Consider the following 17,429-nt stretch of genomic DNA (forward strand, 5'->3'; position numbering starts at 1 on the left):
CACCACCATCAAGGACCTCCTCCCAAAACCACCATCAACTCTATCTCCCTATCCACCCCCTTCTCACTCCAAGGCAAAAAAAAAAGGTAATTATTCTGAAAAAAAATCTCATCAAACTATAGCAAATCAAGGGACAATGCCAATTACAGATGGATCTTCTTTCCAAAAAACCCGTACCCCCCAATATCAAAAGGAATGATTAGACCACAAAAGCTCCTCATCCAACCCGGAGTCTGGTTATGGTCTTTAAAAGTGCGTCCTCCGAAGAAAAAAAAAAAAAGACAGAGAAAGAACCAAGAACTTTGGGCCTATACTATCCATAAGTATTTATTTAGAAATAGTAGATTATACTATGAAAAATTGCAAGCAAGATCACCAACTAAATCAGAGGAGTGGATAACATTTGGCCAGTGGTACCTCGTAGTGCTGCTAGTGTAGCCGTAGCCTTTGAAAGAGCAAGTAAAAGCGTCAAAAGAAATACTACTGATCTTGTAAGCATAAAATAAGTCCAGTTGAAAGGGCATGGTTTTATATTTCTCAGTAGTTCCAGCCAGCATTAATCTGTCTGATAATGGGACTGGTTTCAGTAGTATTTCCAGCTTCTTTGCACATTTGCTTGGATGAAGATTTCTTTTCACGCTTGGATAACGGAATTAAGAAATCTAGCAGGTCTCAACGAACAATATTCGAAGTTCCGTTTTGATCCAGGCAAAACGCCTGTGCTTAATGCAAATACATAGCCAGTTTTACTTGAAATTTACTGGAGCTGTTAGCGGGTGTGTGTGTGATTCGCACTAGTCGGGGAGGAGAAAGGAGAAGGGGAAAAGGTAGACAGCCTTGGACTACTTGGTGCTGGGTCCGGCATCCCCTTCCCCGGCTTCTCTGTCAAATCTTCCCAAGCCGTATGTATCTTCCACACCACTTGTAACTCTCTTTCTGCGCTCTGCAATCATTTCCAGATATGCCTGCAAAGAAAATTGTAATATTTTTTAAGTCTTTGCTGTATATCAACATCTTCATTGCTGAAAGGGCAAACTAGATCTCGTCATGTGTATGGTTTCTTCCAGTAATTTCGAACATAATTGACTGATTGAGGAAGCATCCACCAATACCTTGGGGTAAGAATACAGAAAGATGTACCACCACGCACATACCAAACCCATAACGCCAGCAGTAACAATAAGGGAGCGCAGAAAAAGCCAGCTACCGGCAATTAGTAACACGCCAGTTGTGGTTATCGTCCAAGGTTGACACCTGAGGAAGGGAATCAGTTAGAGGGCATTTACTGCTATCAAAAGGGATTAAAAACAAGCAGGCAATTATCTACAGCCAGGCAATTACTACTAGTTACTATGACAATCATTAGGGATATGACATTTACTTCGCAAACAAGTTGAGTTAAAAATGGCTGGTAAGTTATTACTACCACCATTAATTAGTACATCGACATCCAAAAACACAGATGTTTTTTTGTTCTACAGCTATTGGTGGGTTGCAAATATACAGTGAGGCAATTGGAACAAGAAGTGTGGTGAGATGGATGACCAACCAGGAAGGCTTGGTGTCCCAAACAGAGTCATACTCGAGGGAAAGATAATTAAGGTAACCGTCCATGTCCCGTACGACGCCGTCTTCATCAAAGAATGAAGACTCTCTGGGGTCATGGCTGCGGTTGCTTTTGGTAGCAGCACAAGGTTTGAAGGGCTTATTAGCAGAGATTGAAGTGGTTGTTAGCTTTGGTGAAAGGAGCGACGTCACGAGGGAATAATTGAAGCAAGAAAAATGGAGGATTGGTACGGGTGGTGGTGGTGCTCCGGTAGTCGACGTTGGCGGTGGGCGGAAGTAGGAGAAGGGAAGGGCGGCGTGACACGGGGTCACACTCTGACTTGGAGGAACTGGCAGCATACCTTCCGTCTACCGCCGTCGTATTGAGGAACTAAGCAATTTGTTTTCGGCCGGGAGCAACGGGCAGGGTTATCCTATGATAATTGAGGAAATCACAACTGATGAGAAAATGGGCATACCATTTGCCAGGTTGGACAAAGTTGGTGGGGCCCAGGTGCTCCAAGGACTCGGAACGCTTGAAAATCCATGCCGTTTTTAAAATTAGTATGATAATTAAACATTTAGAATACATTTAATTTTCTAAAACTAAAATGAATGAACATGTAGGATTCATGTTAATTTTTTTATTTAAAATTATTCATGCTTGCACAAATTCAAAATAATTTTTAAAAATAAACCGTGCTACGTCACGGATAAGATAATTATTTTCCTCACGCTAACTTCACAAAAGAATTAGACTCATTGTCCTAGCAATTTTCATACTGATCTATTTTCTAGATATATGGCGCCATTCTTGAATGTAATACTGATTATTTTGCATAATTAATTGTTCAAGAAATTTTTTTTCTTTAGCAGAGAAGGAGTGAGATTTATAAAGCGAGGAAGGATAGAAGGATTATAATCTAGGAGGTCTGAATTCTGGGACCTCAAGACTTATAATCAACCTTATTAGTGAATTAGAGAGGAAATGGACCTTTTTTTTTTCTTTTTTGCAAGGGGACCAAATGTTGGTTAAAGATTGAATATTGGACAGAATTTTTTATTCTTAATATAGATTTAATCGTTTTAGAAGATTTATGCATTTACAGCTTGAATTAGGAACTGTCAAAATTCTAGTTTGCAAAAGTAATTTTTGGCAACAATATTAAGTCAATATTTTAGAGTATAAATCTTGCGTTTCTTTCTTTCCTTCTTTCTTCTTTTTCCCTTGTGGGTTAACTATAATATTATTTTCTATCAGTTTAGAATATTAACAGGAGGTTGATCTTGAAGTCTTAAAAGCATGAAGTAGATAATATCTGCGATTCTGGTTGGACAATTGATGACATATTTTGAAAATTTCTATATTTTCATCGTATGAAAATTCCCTAACGGCAAAAGCGTCCTAAGCTTATGGGACTTTATTTGGCTAGCTGAGTCAGTACACTCCCAAATCCGCACCTTCGAAGGGTTGGACTAATCGGCGGCTAGGCCCACAAGATTTCTTTCCAGGTTTGGGCGTACCCCTTTTTTCTTTTTTTTTTTGGTTTTTGGTTTTTTGGGGGAAAGGAAAGAATTTGGATTGAAACATTTTTGTGTGTGTGAATGCAGAGGAGTTAAATGACGGTGGAAGGAAAGAATGCTATGTGTTGACACCGAGGCATCTACTATTTGGACTGCCCTTTCGCCCAATTCGGCAAACAAGGAATGGGTACTGAAAATTTGCAGCGTGGATGGGGGTCAAGAGAAGACTCTGCTTCTTTGAAGGTGAACATGGTAAAGGAAGCAAGACAAACTGGAATATGATCGAATACAGACTCCTGCACCATTGTTGTTCAATCGAATGGAATGTGATCACAGGAGACCGAGAGTAAGCTCTGCTGCTCCCTCACAAGTAATAATTTTGTTTCTCTTCGGAAAATAGAGAGCTAATTTTGTTTCTCTTCGATGCCCTGGTTTCGGTATACTTGATTAATCGATTGTTGGTTGTCTACTTTTTTGCAGCCGGATGATGGGGTTCTTTGCAAGGTGTACGAGGACTTGGATCCAGATGAACTAACGTTTGGGTTGGATATGATGGATATTGGCGAGGATTCACAGATGAAGACATAAAAAGAAGTATCAAGACCAGTGAAATTCTCTCTGCTTCAGATGTGTGTGTGAGTCCTGGAGTCAGATTTTGCTTGAATTGCAGCTTTTAGAGCTATCAGGGCAAGTGAAGTAAACGAAAGCACAGAAACGTATGTACATTTTGTTTGTCAATTACTTTATCTTCTGAAATAGTCCGTTTAATGCTGTTATCGACTCCTCCAATCAAATGGAAACCCGAGACTTGAGCATCTATCTTCCAAAATGAATAAAAAGAAAAATCAAACAATTAAAATCAATTAGGGGAGTGGACTCAAATTGTAGTGAAATTTACAGGAATATGCGTCCCCTGAATTTGAAGAACTTCGATCAACAATGAACGATTGACCAAAATGAAACAGCGACGCAATGCACAGATGCAAAATTGGGGCAGGGATCAGAACCTCACAAACCAAAAGGATCTTCAATTTGCACCGTTGGTCGTTTAGTACCACCACTTTCCTCGCACAATCCACTTTGGTGCTCATCACAAGTGGCCTCCTCCTCCCTAACCGCCGTCCGACGGTGCACGTGGGGCAATGGGTTTGACAGTGCATGCACCACTATCCTCTTGTTACTCACCAAATCAAGGCTCTTAATCTTCATGTAGTTTATCCTCATGGGAGACAAGGGCCCTCCTCCGTCTGCGGTGGTCACAACCAGTTCCTGCCCGCGCTCCATCGTCGGGATCACCGTATCCAGCGGCAGACTCATTAAGTGCGACCCCTTCAGAATTCTGTTGGGCACTATGTGGAACATTAGGTCGGTGACGTAAGCATGCCCTCCCCCTCCGGCGAAGATGGACCCATCGTCAATCGCGAAAAGCGTCATGGACTTGAGGTCTGCCAGCTCCGGGTACTTGACCCTCATCGCCAGAGCCACCAAACTGAACCCCCTGACACGCAACTCGGCCATGGCCTCTTTCAGCATCGAGCGCATGACCAAGAACTCTGCCGTGGGCGGCGGGGGGTCTGGGTAGGCGAGGGTAGTCATTTTCTCGATAGTGCAGGAAGTCGGCGAGAGATGAGACATAAACCCCTGGATGCCGTGGACGATGACGAGGCCATTATTGAAGAGGTCCGGTTTGGTGATTTCGACGCCGTTGACGAAGATTTTCGGGGTGGAGACGGCGTCGGAGGGGTTGATGATGGGGGAAGCGGTGATGGTGAGACAGCGGTTGCGGGCGAAGGTCTCAATCTTGGTGCCGAAGGCTAAGTTGCGGAGAAAGTGGAAAGAGTAGAGGCCCGGGAGGGAATGTTCTTGGAGGAGAAGAGGCAGGGAGCAGGAGGGGCAAGTGAGGAGGGAGGAGTCGGTGGGGGCGAAGACAGTGGAGGGAGCGGTGAGAGAGAGGTTGGCATTGGCGGTGACGTTGGAGAGGTCTCGGAAGCCGAGGGCGGAGAGGATGGTGGCGAAGAGGGAGGGTGGGTATGTGTGGACGAGTGTTTGTGCTGAGGCGGCGGCGGTGAGAATGGCGGCAGCCAGAAAGATGAGGAGGACATTCCGGGTGGCGCCCATTGTTTGGTTGGTGATTTTCTCTGGGGCTTTTTGTCTGACCGTGGAGTAAACGAAATGGTAGTGGTGGTGGTAGTTGTTAGTTAGTTGTAATAGAGCGGGAAAAATATAGACGGTGCAGAATTAGAGGAGTGGTGGCGGCGGTTATGGGGATGGCAGGTTCTTGATTTCAGTGGGAGGATCTCAATCTGTTATGATTTTGAGAGCCTGATCGACCAAAATGCCCCTAAACAGCACTTCATGATTTTCAGACTCTATGATTGATGATTGTTACTCTCTTCCTCTGGATGCAGCTTGGCATTGCCATCCAATCCAGCAATCCTTCCTCCCCTTTATTATTCATGTCATGCTTGGATGATATATGACTAACTAATAGCCTTCTCTATCAATTGGCAAAGGCCTACCAAAGCAAAGCTAATCAAGAATCCTTTGCCTTGAAACTTGTTTCACTTGACCTTATCACAGTCAAATAGAAGACTGCCAAACCAGCAAAACGAGAGAGGATCAAGTGTAAAAATCCAAATTCCAAAGAGAGCTACCTGCAACACTCGTTCATAGCTTGCTTTTCTAAAAAAAAAGTCTGCTCAATTTGATTGATTAAGCTAATAGAAGCAAGAAGTCGAAGTTGAGTTATAAATCGTGCTATAAAGCACCTTCATTTGAGAGCAAGATCACAGGAGAAGTTTTATTATTGACCTGGCAAGTGGTCAGCATACATGTAGGGGCAACAAAAAAAAGAAATGATCATAAAGAAAATTTTACTCGTTTTTCCAGGCGTACAAAATCAATGAAAATCCCTGACCTTGTGACCCGGAATTTTGCGAACCTGGCCTACTGAACACAGACGGATTTGAGGAGACGGTGGAGTGGCGGTTTCGCAGCTTCTCGGCCGAGAGACAGGTTTGAAACAGGAAAACAGCATTGCCCATAACATTCCCAAAGAACCAACTATGAACATCCCAGTACACTTCCACCGGCAGTCCATCCACCAAAATAGTCTCGTTCCCCCTGAACTTCCACCGCAGCCGCTTCACCTGCAACACCGCTCTGCTATCCACGCTGATGGCCAGAGATGGATCGTTAATCCCCCCAGTATCGCACTCAATTTCGATGTCATGTATCGGCCCGTGGTCACAGAATTGAGCCTTTGTAGTGTATACTCTCTTCCCAAAGATGTGCTCTCTTTTGGCAATAAACACCGTATTAGATGCAACAGGGCTAGTACCTATTTTCTTATACACTTCCTTTTGCAAATCCCCGAGGAGTAGGACAAGTTCTTGGTTAAATGCAACAGCTAAATAGAAACCCTCTAGCGGTTCCGGGCCAAAACCAAATTTTGCGGATGAAAAATCCCAATATATGTCAATTGCAGTGGAATCGGCCTCTGAACTTCTGAACCCTTTTCTTGGAGTAAATAACCAAGGCTTAATATCAACCTTGCAGACGCATTCATTGGTTGAACTCCGAATTCCAATGCTAACTCCTTGCCCCATCAAATTCTTGGACCAGGTAATGGTAATGAAGCATGAAGTGCCCTGAAACTGCGTCTGATAGACGCATGTAACGAGATTCTGAGAAGCTTTACTAGAATTTGATGATGCTGGGGAAGAATCAGCAACCTGGACCCCACTTTCATTGAAACAAGAAGGGAAGTCCCTCATTATCTGTGAATCTATAGCTCAATTAATTTTCTTCTCCAACTTCATTCAAGCTGTGCGATCCCCAGCTATAAATTCCTGCTCTTGTAGCAACTTAAATTAGATGAATTTGTAGGAGCTCAAACTAGATGAGGAACCAAGCATTTGCTCCCATGTTCTGATGGAGCAAGATGTTGATATGTTTCCAAATGAAAAGTGACTATTCTATTGGATGAGCTGTAGGTTTGTGTACAAAAGCATGCTTCTTTGTCAAATCCTAGTCGATCAGTGCTCAAAGTCTGTAAAGAATGTCTGCACCAAAAGACTTGGGTTGCAGGAAAGGGAGGAAAAGGCTAGCAGATGAGATCAGAAAATTGAGTGCTAAAAGACAAAGCTTTACCGAGGAAGGAGAAGTGGTTGGAAGTTTACTCATCAATGAATGAAACGGGCAATTGGGCTGCAAATGGACACTTGTTAGGCACGTTATGTTATGTTATACAGCGACACGAACAGGAAAAGCAAACTCCCTTTCCCCACGGTGGTGTCACTCTCATTGTCTCAGCTGGTAATGGAGTGCCATTATTGTAGCAGACATGCCAAGACCCCAAGAATTCCAGCAGTTACAGAGACAACAGAAACCAAATTCTTTATTATTATCTTTTCGTGGGGATATTAACTCGATCAAAGTTAAACTAAACGACCATATATTCCCTGGAGGGTCAGATAATCTTCTGTCTGGAATTCGGAATGTCAGATAAGTTGTGGTATAACCCAAAGGGATCTTAGCTGCCTTTCCTTCTCTTTGTCCTCCTCCCTCGACATGACGTGTCTTCGAGTTCTTGATAGCCCGAGAGGGGAAACTATACATATATGTACTCCTGTAATTTTCATTTCCCGCGGGGCTCCAAGAAAGACGAATTTAGCCACCGGGGCAGATAATAGGAAAATGAATAAAGCATTCGGTTAGGGGTGCAAGCGGAGCTAATCTAACTGAACATCCTAATGATTAATCTTGTTTGATCATTTTAATGAGACTTCGAAATTTTGTTCATATTTAATGAGAGTTTGTTTCTTAAGTTGAATTTGAACGAGTTTATTATTGAACATAAAATAATGTTCAAACTTGAATTTATTAATTGGCAAACCAATCTCGAACGAGCTCCTATCAAACCAAATTCGTTTCGAGTCAATTGATTATCTTTCAGCCTTACATGCTAATCTGGATTCTGGAGAGGCAATGATGAATTATGAGTGCAATTATCATATTCATTGCAATCCGACCAATTATGACGCAACTGAATCAGTCAAGTCGTGAACTCATGGCCCCCCCCCACCCCCACAATAAGTGTAATAGTGTATTATATCTTTCCAGATCATACCTGGATCTGATCCTTTCCGCTATATAAAATTAATTTCTTCGTCTTTAAAACAGAATGGAAGGTAATTTCCTGTTTGGTTATTTGAAGATTTTTAGAAGGTGAAGTTGCGTCTCCGCCCTAAATATCTTCTCACGTGTAATTTTCGTATTAATTAGGCGGTGGTCGGTCGGCCTACATATGATGTACGACGCCCAAACCAATCTTGTTTTGAAACCTAATCACAATTAATTCTTCCAACTTGATAGAAGTGCTAATGTGACCGTTTCCCTTACGCAATTAATACAGCCACAGCATTTAAATGATGCGGTCCAGAAGCCTCTAATTACGACCACCCACGAATAATTACTAGTACTACCTAGTCGGAACTCAGAAGGCAGGAATTGGCATGAATTATGCTAATCAATTCAGCTTCCGTCCAACAAGAAGTTAAGAGAGAGAGGGAGTCGGCAGCGCTCAACTTGACCTCAGGCAGACAACATTGACCCTACTTAACCTGCTGGTAGACCCGGATTTGCAATTCGAGTTATTGGACTAGATCAAGACATCCGGGCATTTATTGAGCAAAATATTAATAATGGCTTTTCGGATGGATGGCCAAAATTTGCGTCTTAACTCATCATCATCATGTATATACACACGCTAATAATAAAATACATCAGATAGATTCCTAATTAATTTTATCTTTACAAAAAAATAAAATACATTTGTGCCTAATAACAACCTATCCAATCGAACGCCTCCTCGCCTTATCATGTACCGTCTCACCAGATGTTGTCCATTTATGCTTATTGCGAGGATGAAATTAGTGTTGATACCTGTCAGAAGAATCAGAATACACCAATTATTAGTCCAACTCCAACGCTCAAATTACAGTAGTGATTCTCTTCAGGAACCAGTAGTATTTTGCATGAGATTAGGTTAGTGGATAATATGGAGACGTGATAGGTCTTATAGCATTAATAATATATGTGAACGATTTCATCGTGTGCCATTTTTTTTTTTTTTTTTTGGTTTATCTAGCCCGATTAGTCGGGGTATTATTCTAACAGTAATAGACACGCGTTAAGTATAAGAGTATCAAGAAAATGGAACCACCACCAATACTTCATTCTGGCATGTACAACGTTATTAGTGTAGCTTGCTGATGAAAACGGCAGAGAGCGGCAACGATGAGATCCAGAGAATCGAGTCCCCAGCCCCCTCCAGTGACGACTTTCTCAGGTTTGAAGGATTTGCATATGCCATGGTGTTTTTGCAAAGAAGAAAGTAAAAGAGACAGTAAGGTATATGTGAAAGTTGATCGTCCGTTTTCTTTTTGTGATTGAATCGTTGGTTTGCCCCCATTTGAGTAACCATCATGACGCTTAACAACCATAAATCATGTAGCTTTCCCTCATTTTGTAGGGTAAAAGTCGGAACGCTTGACTCAGTCCTTTGTCGCAATGTCATCCAAGTTTCAACCCTACCCACCATGTGTGCTGTGCAATTGAGAGGACCAGTCATCTTGGCTTTACCCGATCAAGCCCCATCCATTCTCATAAATCATAAACATGCTTCTCATCCACGTAAATTCCACATGCCATGTGTTGTATGATTTTTGAATAGACCTTCATGCGTTAAAGACGCTCATCGCATTCTCTCTCTCTCTCTCTCTTTTATTCATTTTTTGAGTTTGGGGTAAAGAAGATGAAACTGCATCCCACTCTAGTGACCATGCTTCACAGCCATGGTGTATTCTTTTTCGGTACGATGGAGGCACGTTAACTAAACACTAAACAAGGAGCTGAGCTAATTGAGTCTTATGAGGGTTGTTGGAGGATCTTTAAGAACATGTAGTTCAAAACCACAGCCTTGTATTCCACTATAGAAGAAATGGTTGTCCAAGAATTGAGGGGACAGCGGGCCACTAACCCTTCATGTTTTGGTGGAACTTTTGTTTTCAAAATAATGGTTGTCATTTTTGTTTGATTTTACCAGAATTCTTCTTTTACTATAAGTTTCAATAAAATATCCTCTAAATTTTTTTTTTAGTGAAAGTTCTCTGTTTTTCATAGGGGTTCTTAGTTAAAATATTCTGCTTCTTCTAGGAGTGCTAGTGAGAATTTGCTTTTTTTTTTTTCTTCTTTTGTTGTTAGATCCAAATTTATTTCATATATAGTTATCAGATCCGGAATTCTGTTGGGTCTTGAGTCTCTTTCGACAGATTGCATCATAATTATTGGAACTTAAACCTGTTGATTAGTGGATTTGACAATTGCAACTTGCGCAGGAGAGATGTACACTGATTTAATCTTGTGATCCTAACTTGCCCTGCATATAAGCGGATATCTAACCCTTTTTTGACCCAACTAAAAAATGTGGATCGAATATCCTATTTTTCAGATCAAATCGGATCGAATATAATGAATTTTCATATCAACGGATATTTTTGTCTATCCTTATTTAGAGATTCTGGATTTACATTTCTCTGCCGCTTCTTAAATTTCACCTCTAAAAAAAAACACTAACTTGGACTGTCAATGGGTTGGGCCAGCCCGAGCTCGACTCGCTCGGCCCGACAGAAAGCCCGATGAGCCCGATCATTTAGTGAGCCGGTCTGAGTCTAAACCTAAAAAATAGGCCCGAATTAAATGTGAGCCGAGCTTGGGCCTTATTAGGCTCAAACCCGATATAGGCCCGGCCCTTTAATTACCTATATATATAATATTTATATTTTGATATTATGTATAATTATATATCCAAATATATTATTACTAAATACTAAATATATACATAAATTACAAAACACAAAAATACATCTAAAAACTCTTTCATGAGCTTTCTTGAGAGCCAATATTGATAATGCATAACTAAATCTCTAATTTTTCTTATTGGTTGAGTAAATTTTTGTATTGGCATAATATTGGTTGATTTTTTTTGGTCTACAAACACAAAAATCATTAAGCATATTTGGATTTCAATCACAAGATTATAAAAAAAGTTTCAACTTTTAAATATGTATTGGCTTATGATCGCATGTTTTATTACTATTTTTCATGCATTTTGAATGGATTAAATATAAATATTGTTGAAAATTTTTGGTTTATATACGTTTTAAGAACTATTATTTGTTCATGTTTAGTTTTAATATTATAGTCTTGTAAATGTTAAATTAGTTTTACAACTTAATAGTTATAGTAATTATATTAAGAAAATTAAGGAGTAATAAGTGAGTTTGGGCTAAGCCCGATTAAGACTCACAACCCGAATATTATGTGAGTTGAATATGAGTTTCACATTTACGAACCCGAAACTCATAGTCCGAAACCCGAAAATGATTCAAATTAAATGAGTTGAGTTTGAACTCATCGGCCCGATTGACAGGCCTAACACTAACACATAGAGAATACCAAATCAACGAACCACCGATAATAATAATTTCTTTAAGGGTTCAAATACATTGGCCGGCATAACAATTTTGATCTTGCAACCAGACTCGTTAACGGCCCGTAAGTTGAAAGGAATATGTAAGTTTGTTTGGACAGCTGATTATTTTCTCAAATATATTTGCTTACATCATCATTATAATTTTCAATATATTTTTTTATCTCATATACATCACATTACAAAAAATGCTACAGTAAAAATATCTCAAATAACTTATAATCCAAACAAAAGCCTGCAAATTAAAAACTCAACGTCGACGGCCATGGGCAAAATAAATGGCAACGCTTGATAATGAGAATGGACCTAGGCCTTCACCAGAGCCGGCAAAAGGGCGTGTAGCCCAAATCTAATCCATTTTAAGATCATCAAAAGTAGGGTCACATCAAATGCTACTTCAGGTTAAGGCAGTGAAGAATCGACTCAAAATTTGATCTTTTCACGTCCATCTTTTGCTTTTGTCATCCATTTCTTTAGTACGCTTTGTTATTTGCCTTTATTGGTAATTCACAAGGACCTGTATTGCCGTTACTTTATAGAAATTTACCTTATAATTCGATGACCCTTTTGTCTACTGCTTCTAAACCAGCAAGATTACTCTGCATTTTCCTTTTTCTGGAAGTAACAAAGCATCTTTGTAGAAATCATTTTTCTAATTATGGATGTTTTCACAACACTTTCGGCTTAAATTCTTTGTCTACTATAGAAGCGCTCATGAATTTATGTTTAAGATCTTCGAAGTCCAAGATGTTACATAAAACTATAAAAGGTCATTAACATTTGAGTGGGTTTAAGTTACTTACTTGGTAACCTTAACTGTGCCTATGCCACCTTTTGCATAAAAGTCACAAACCACAATAGATACTTTTACTGTCTAACGGGGTAGCTCAACCGGTGTAATTGTTTCTTTTTAGGCATGTCCATCATAATTCGAGTCATGCTGTTAATACGTTCGGAGTGGGTTGGGGCGCCCTCTCCCGAGCTGCTGGGGATTAGTTGGGCCAAAGGCCTGGACACTCCTGTGTCAGACTAAAAAAAAAAAAACAATAGATACTTTTACCTTTTTTTTTGTTGGCAAGAAAAAATTTTGATTAACTAAAAAATTCATATTTTCCTTCGCTATATGTAAGATCCAAAATAATTAAAGAAAGAATGAATGTCGTTGGGTAATAAATCCAGAGCAGTTCGACCAACAGAGTTGAGAAAATGAATGGTCCAAACACCATTCATTAGTGATACAGAAGAATACGCTTTGTCCTCCATTGCATCTCATGTAAAACAAACGGATGTGTTGTTAATCATCACTACATAAATAAACACCTAAAAATAAGATATGAGTCAACAGAAAGTAATTATTTATTTCCATGAAAGAACGCCAAATACATGCATCACATGGCAGTAAAGATGAAAGAGCAGACTAATGTGACGAGTTGATATTTGAGAATAAAGTGATGAAAGCAAAAGAGGTTGCAGATTTCACTCGTTCTTATTCCTTGAAATTCACTTAACTACACAAAGAGACTGCTAGTGTTCAAACAAACACAGGGTTGAATGATTAGGACGTGGATGAAGTCACGGAAAGGTCAAATTTAGCATTGATGGACTTGAAAAAAAAGAGAGAGAGAGAGAGAGAAGGTAGAAGTTAGGGTAATAGTGTGTGATGATAAAAAAGAAGCATTGATTGCCTTACCAGAGTGTTTAACAATGTTGTTGATGCAGAGATTTTGACAGTTATTGTGGACTTCCGATATGGGGATGTTTGACTTGGAAGGTGATTCTTATGAGCTAGTACAACACATGATGAGCCTGATTATTCATACATTGATACTTGAGTGGAACAAGCTCAATTACTATTGCATTCAACATTAAAAAAAAAAAAAAAATGCAGGATTGTACATGTACACAGGTGATAGGACAGGGAATGCTGCACATGTTCTTGCGCATTTTGGGATTAGTTTGAAGTCTAAACTTGTTTGGTGGGATGATTAAATATTTCTATTGGTGGGGATGAATGAGAGTTATCTTTTCATTAAAAAAAAAATAGCAGAACAGAATCCTAATTAAGCAGAGATTGTCGATAAAATTAATATTCACGGATTAGGTAGAGATTGTCAAGAAAATTAATATTCACGAATAATTAATTAAATAACAAGAGGCAAAACAAAACATGAGATTCCCTCTCGGCTATGTGGTGGCCGCATAATAAACTGTAAAAATTTTGGCTTCATCAACTCCTATCCAATTTGTTGTCTATACTGCTTAGTTTTAAAGCAAAAAAAAAACAGATTAAAAAGGTTTATCGTGGCTCGATGTAGTTTGTACAGCGTAAGACAAATAATCCCGTGAAATCGTGGCATCAACTTTTATCAACCATCCACCAGTTTGTCGATGCCTTCACATTATTGTTTTATACTCTTTGATTGGAACAGTTAATGAAATTTTAAGAATTTTAATTGTCGTTTGCACTCTGCAGAGATCACTTAGCCCGCTGGTTTCCACGGACTCCTAATGCTTAAACTTGAAGCCAGTTTCGGAGTCAGTGCTAGTTGGTCAACGTGTTTTCTTTTCCCTCCATTACATAAAAGATACTAAGACCTATTTTCATGTTCATACAGATCAACAAGTGTGAGTTAAAATAATTATATTTACTTAGTACTAGTTGTCTTGATTATATCCCTTCATTAATCATGTTATTCCATTCAAACTAACTAGCTAGTGGCTCATGTTCTTAAATCATTCTTGGAACTTGACACTCTTTTAATCATTCTCTGGAGGGGGGAAGGGGCGAGGGGTTCAAAAAATGAAACCCTGCTGGCTAAAAAGTAGGTTTCATTTCTCCTAATTAAGCAGGCCAAAAAAGAAACACACACAGTTTTTAAAAAAAAAAAAATTTACTGATGGTCCTCGACAATCGCATGATTTCCCCCACTTAAAACGGATCTGAGGATAGTTATTATGGAATACTACTATATGTTAAATTAAACTCCAGCGTCATACCACTAATATACAATCCTTCTCCAAACTAGAGAAAAGGTGGCAAAATGAAGTGAGACGACCGAATTACAGCTTCCAATGTTCGTATACAGTGAGTACAATACAAACATTGCCAAAGCTAACAAAATGTTAAGAAGTTCTTTTGCCATTTGGTTTTCTTTCCTTATGGTAGAAGAAGGTAAACTTGCATGACCAATGTTTGTCAACAGATGCATCATTAACATACAGATTGTAGCAAATTATCTTTCTCCCCAATCGACTTCAGCGGGCGTGGGCAGCGAGGCCGAAAGGCCAACTACCTTAGCTTCTGCCCAAGCCTAATGCCCTCCTTGATGAGTGAAGGCCAACTACGTCGTAAGAAGGACCCTTTTTGTCTGTCATCTTCTTTCGATTAGGGTCGGGGTTAGAAGTTCAATAGGAAGAACGCCACGGTGACTGAATGAAAGTACTCTATTAAAGACGGGGGCAGCTTTTAGAAATTGGAAAGGTGGATGGTCTGGATATCCCGTCAGAGTACAAATCTGGTCTTGTCTTCATTCCATTATTGTCCTGCACGCTGGAATCTGAATTAACCCCAAAAAAAAAAAAAAAAATCTCTGAAAAAGTAGATACACTTTTCAGGGAGTCTGCCACCAGAAGCAAAGACCAAGGCTTCGTCTCCTGCTTCTGCTTCTGTGTCGTGCAGCCGTGCTAGGCTGCTTAGCATATTTAGAAAATTAGAAGCATGTAAGTAACTTAAAAACCAAGAAACAAGAAGTGCCAGAAATATAAAGGTCTTAATGATACCATTAAATTTATTTATGTATCGATATAATTGAGGACAATAGGGGACCAGATGCATGCATAACAATGAACTGTCAACATTACATCAATTTCTTTTCAGATTTCCATAATTTTCTACATTAATCACATTTGCAGCCACTCGTATTCTTTTCTTTCCTCAAAAAGATGCAGAGATTCGACTCTCATTGCTATCCATTCACCACCTTATTACCTTGAACGCCTTTCCTCCCTAAAACAATGACGTGATCTTAATTAATGGCTAGGGGCCCGCAAAAATTTCACATCCGTCCACCCATGCCTGACATCTTACGACCATCATCGGAGAATTTTGATTTCGTACAGCGGCAGCGCTCATCATCTGGTGATGATGAAGTAATGAGACTGACAAGAAGATCGGCAAAAGCTCCGACGATGAATTTGTGGGTTCTCTTGGGATTGAGAGACAGATAGCAGGTGAGAAGCTCGTGCAAGTAGTCCCAATTGGCTGCAACGTCGATCAGGTCATGGGCCTCCACCATTTCTTGCATGGACCGTCGAAAGTCCATGAAAGGGTCTGGCGAATAGGTCGCAACAGCAATGCTTCCTCCCACGACGCTGTCGGGTTCGGTCGGGATGCCCGGAGACGACGAGGAGGTTGACGATAGGGACGATGAGGAGTCTATGATGGAGTTAGAACGGCCAGGAGAGGAGCAGAAAAAGCGTTGGGATGCGAAGACGGTGGAGAAGTCCGGGGTGGAGGAGGTGGTGTAGGATTCGGAGGAGGAGAGGTCGTCGTCGGAGGTGGTGGTGGCGGACGTGGGGTGGGGAAAGGACTTGGAATAGGTGGTGCAGTCAAAAGTGAAATCGTAGAGGGAGTTGAAGTTCTTGATGAGGACTGATGCTGCGGAGCTGGATAGGGAACGGCTGTGCTCAGCTTGGATCGAGGATTGGGGAGATGAGGGTGCCGTGATATTTGTGAAGCAAAGATTTATGTTTCTTCCCAGATTGCTTGGCATTTTTTCTCGCCCTATAATCTTCTTGCTTAATTTACACTCTCCACTTTGGACTCAGGGAGAAGGGAGGGAGGGAATATGATTATTGGTATGATATGATGAGTTTTTTGAGTTGGAGAGGTGGAATTGGGGAGGATAGATAGATGCAGTGCGTTCACTGTTCACTATTCGGACAAGAGTTTGGCGCTTAGAACCTATAGGCTGGCTGGCCAACCCATATTTATGTATACTGAGACTTGTGAAGTGAGAGAATCTCATTGATCATATAAGAGGAAGGAACTTGCAAATTTAAACTCCGTTTGGATTATTATTTTTAGAAGTTTCTATAGAAATATATACCATAACGATTTGATTTCTATATATCATAATGATTTGATGTATATGAAATAAAAAAATAATTAAAAAATATGTCCACGAAAACGTAATAATTTTTTACAAAAAAAAATGACCATAAAAAATGTCCCACTTGTACAACCCTTACATTCACAAAATATGCGTTCGTGTCTGTATATCATTTTAGAGGGATGTGTACATCAAAACTTCAAACTTTCAAGTACTAGTTTTCAAATACTATTGATGCTGTATTATTGGTAACAAAAGATGGATTTATTTATTGTCCCGTATTCCTCCATTACCATACATATCATGATATATGGTAGCTGTAAATATCTAATTAGTACAGGGCAAAACAAATCCAGCAAAATGCAACTAGCGAAGGAGTGAAAGCGGGAGGGTGGGGCTTAGGGGTCATTGGAGTTGGTGAAGATTTTGTAGCTTGTTCCTGGCCCCTTGGGACTTAAAAGGCGACTACTCAGCGGCATTAGCAAAATGCAATAGGAGCTGGTGGGTTGTGGACCTCGTTCTCAATTAATGGACGCATATCAATATTTATGTTATATACATCATATTTATAAAAAATATATATATCTAAAAGGTCAAAAGAAAAAGAGAAAACATAAAAAAAGGGAGGGGGCCGGATAGAGGATGGATAGAAATGAACTTTAAAAAAAAAAATTCAGAAGAAGAACAAGAATTTC

General features: G+C 40.0%; 4 protein-coding genes across 4 annotated transcripts; all 4 read right to left on the reverse strand.

Annotated features, from left to right (window-relative positions):
* Window positions 1-372: 372 nt before the first annotated feature.
* Window positions 373-1,987, reverse strand: LOC113764853. Its single transcript, XM_027308886.1, has 3 exons — window positions 1,550-1,987; window positions 1,113-1,254; window positions 373-965 (listed from the first exon to the last, which is right to left on the reverse strand). The coding sequence occupies exons 1-3, from the start codon at window positions 1,903-1,905 to the stop codon at window positions 843-845; spliced, it is 621 nt and encodes a 206-aa protein (XP_027164687.1). The 5' UTR covers window positions 1,906-1,987; the 3' UTR covers window positions 373-842.
* Window positions 1,988-3,907: 1,920 nt separating this feature from the next.
* LOC113778597 lies at window positions 3,908-7,311 on the reverse strand. Its single transcript, XM_027324054.1, has one exon. The coding sequence runs from the start codon at window positions 6,843-6,845 to the stop codon at window positions 5,943-5,945; it is 903 nt and encodes a 300-aa protein (XP_027179855.1). The 5' UTR covers window positions 6,846-7,311; the 3' UTR covers window positions 3,908-5,942.
* Window positions 4,078-5,187, reverse strand: LOC113773732. Its single transcript, XM_027318356.1, has one exon. The coding sequence runs from the start codon at window positions 5,185-5,187 to the stop codon at window positions 4,078-4,080; it is 1,110 nt and encodes a 369-aa protein (XP_027174157.1).
* An 8,218-nt stretch (window positions 7,312-15,529) lies between the features above and the next one.
* Window positions 15,530-16,554, reverse strand: LOC113751067 (transcription repressor OFP12-like). The gene has a single exon (XM_027294926.1). It carries the CDS (start codon window positions 16,393-16,395, stop codon window positions 15,679-15,681), a length of 717 nt encoding a protein of 238 aa, XP_027150727.1. The 5' UTR covers window positions 16,396-16,554; the 3' UTR covers window positions 15,530-15,678.
* Window positions 16,555-17,429: the final 875 nt, after the last annotated feature.

The sequence above is a fragment of the Coffea eugenioides genome, chromosome 1 (genome assembly GCF_003713205.1).
Source record: "Coffea eugenioides isolate CCC68of chromosome 1, Ceug_1.0, whole genome shotgun sequence".
NCBI classification, from domain to species: domain Eukaryota; kingdom Viridiplantae; phylum Streptophyta; class Magnoliopsida; order Gentianales; family Rubiaceae; genus Coffea; species Coffea eugenioides.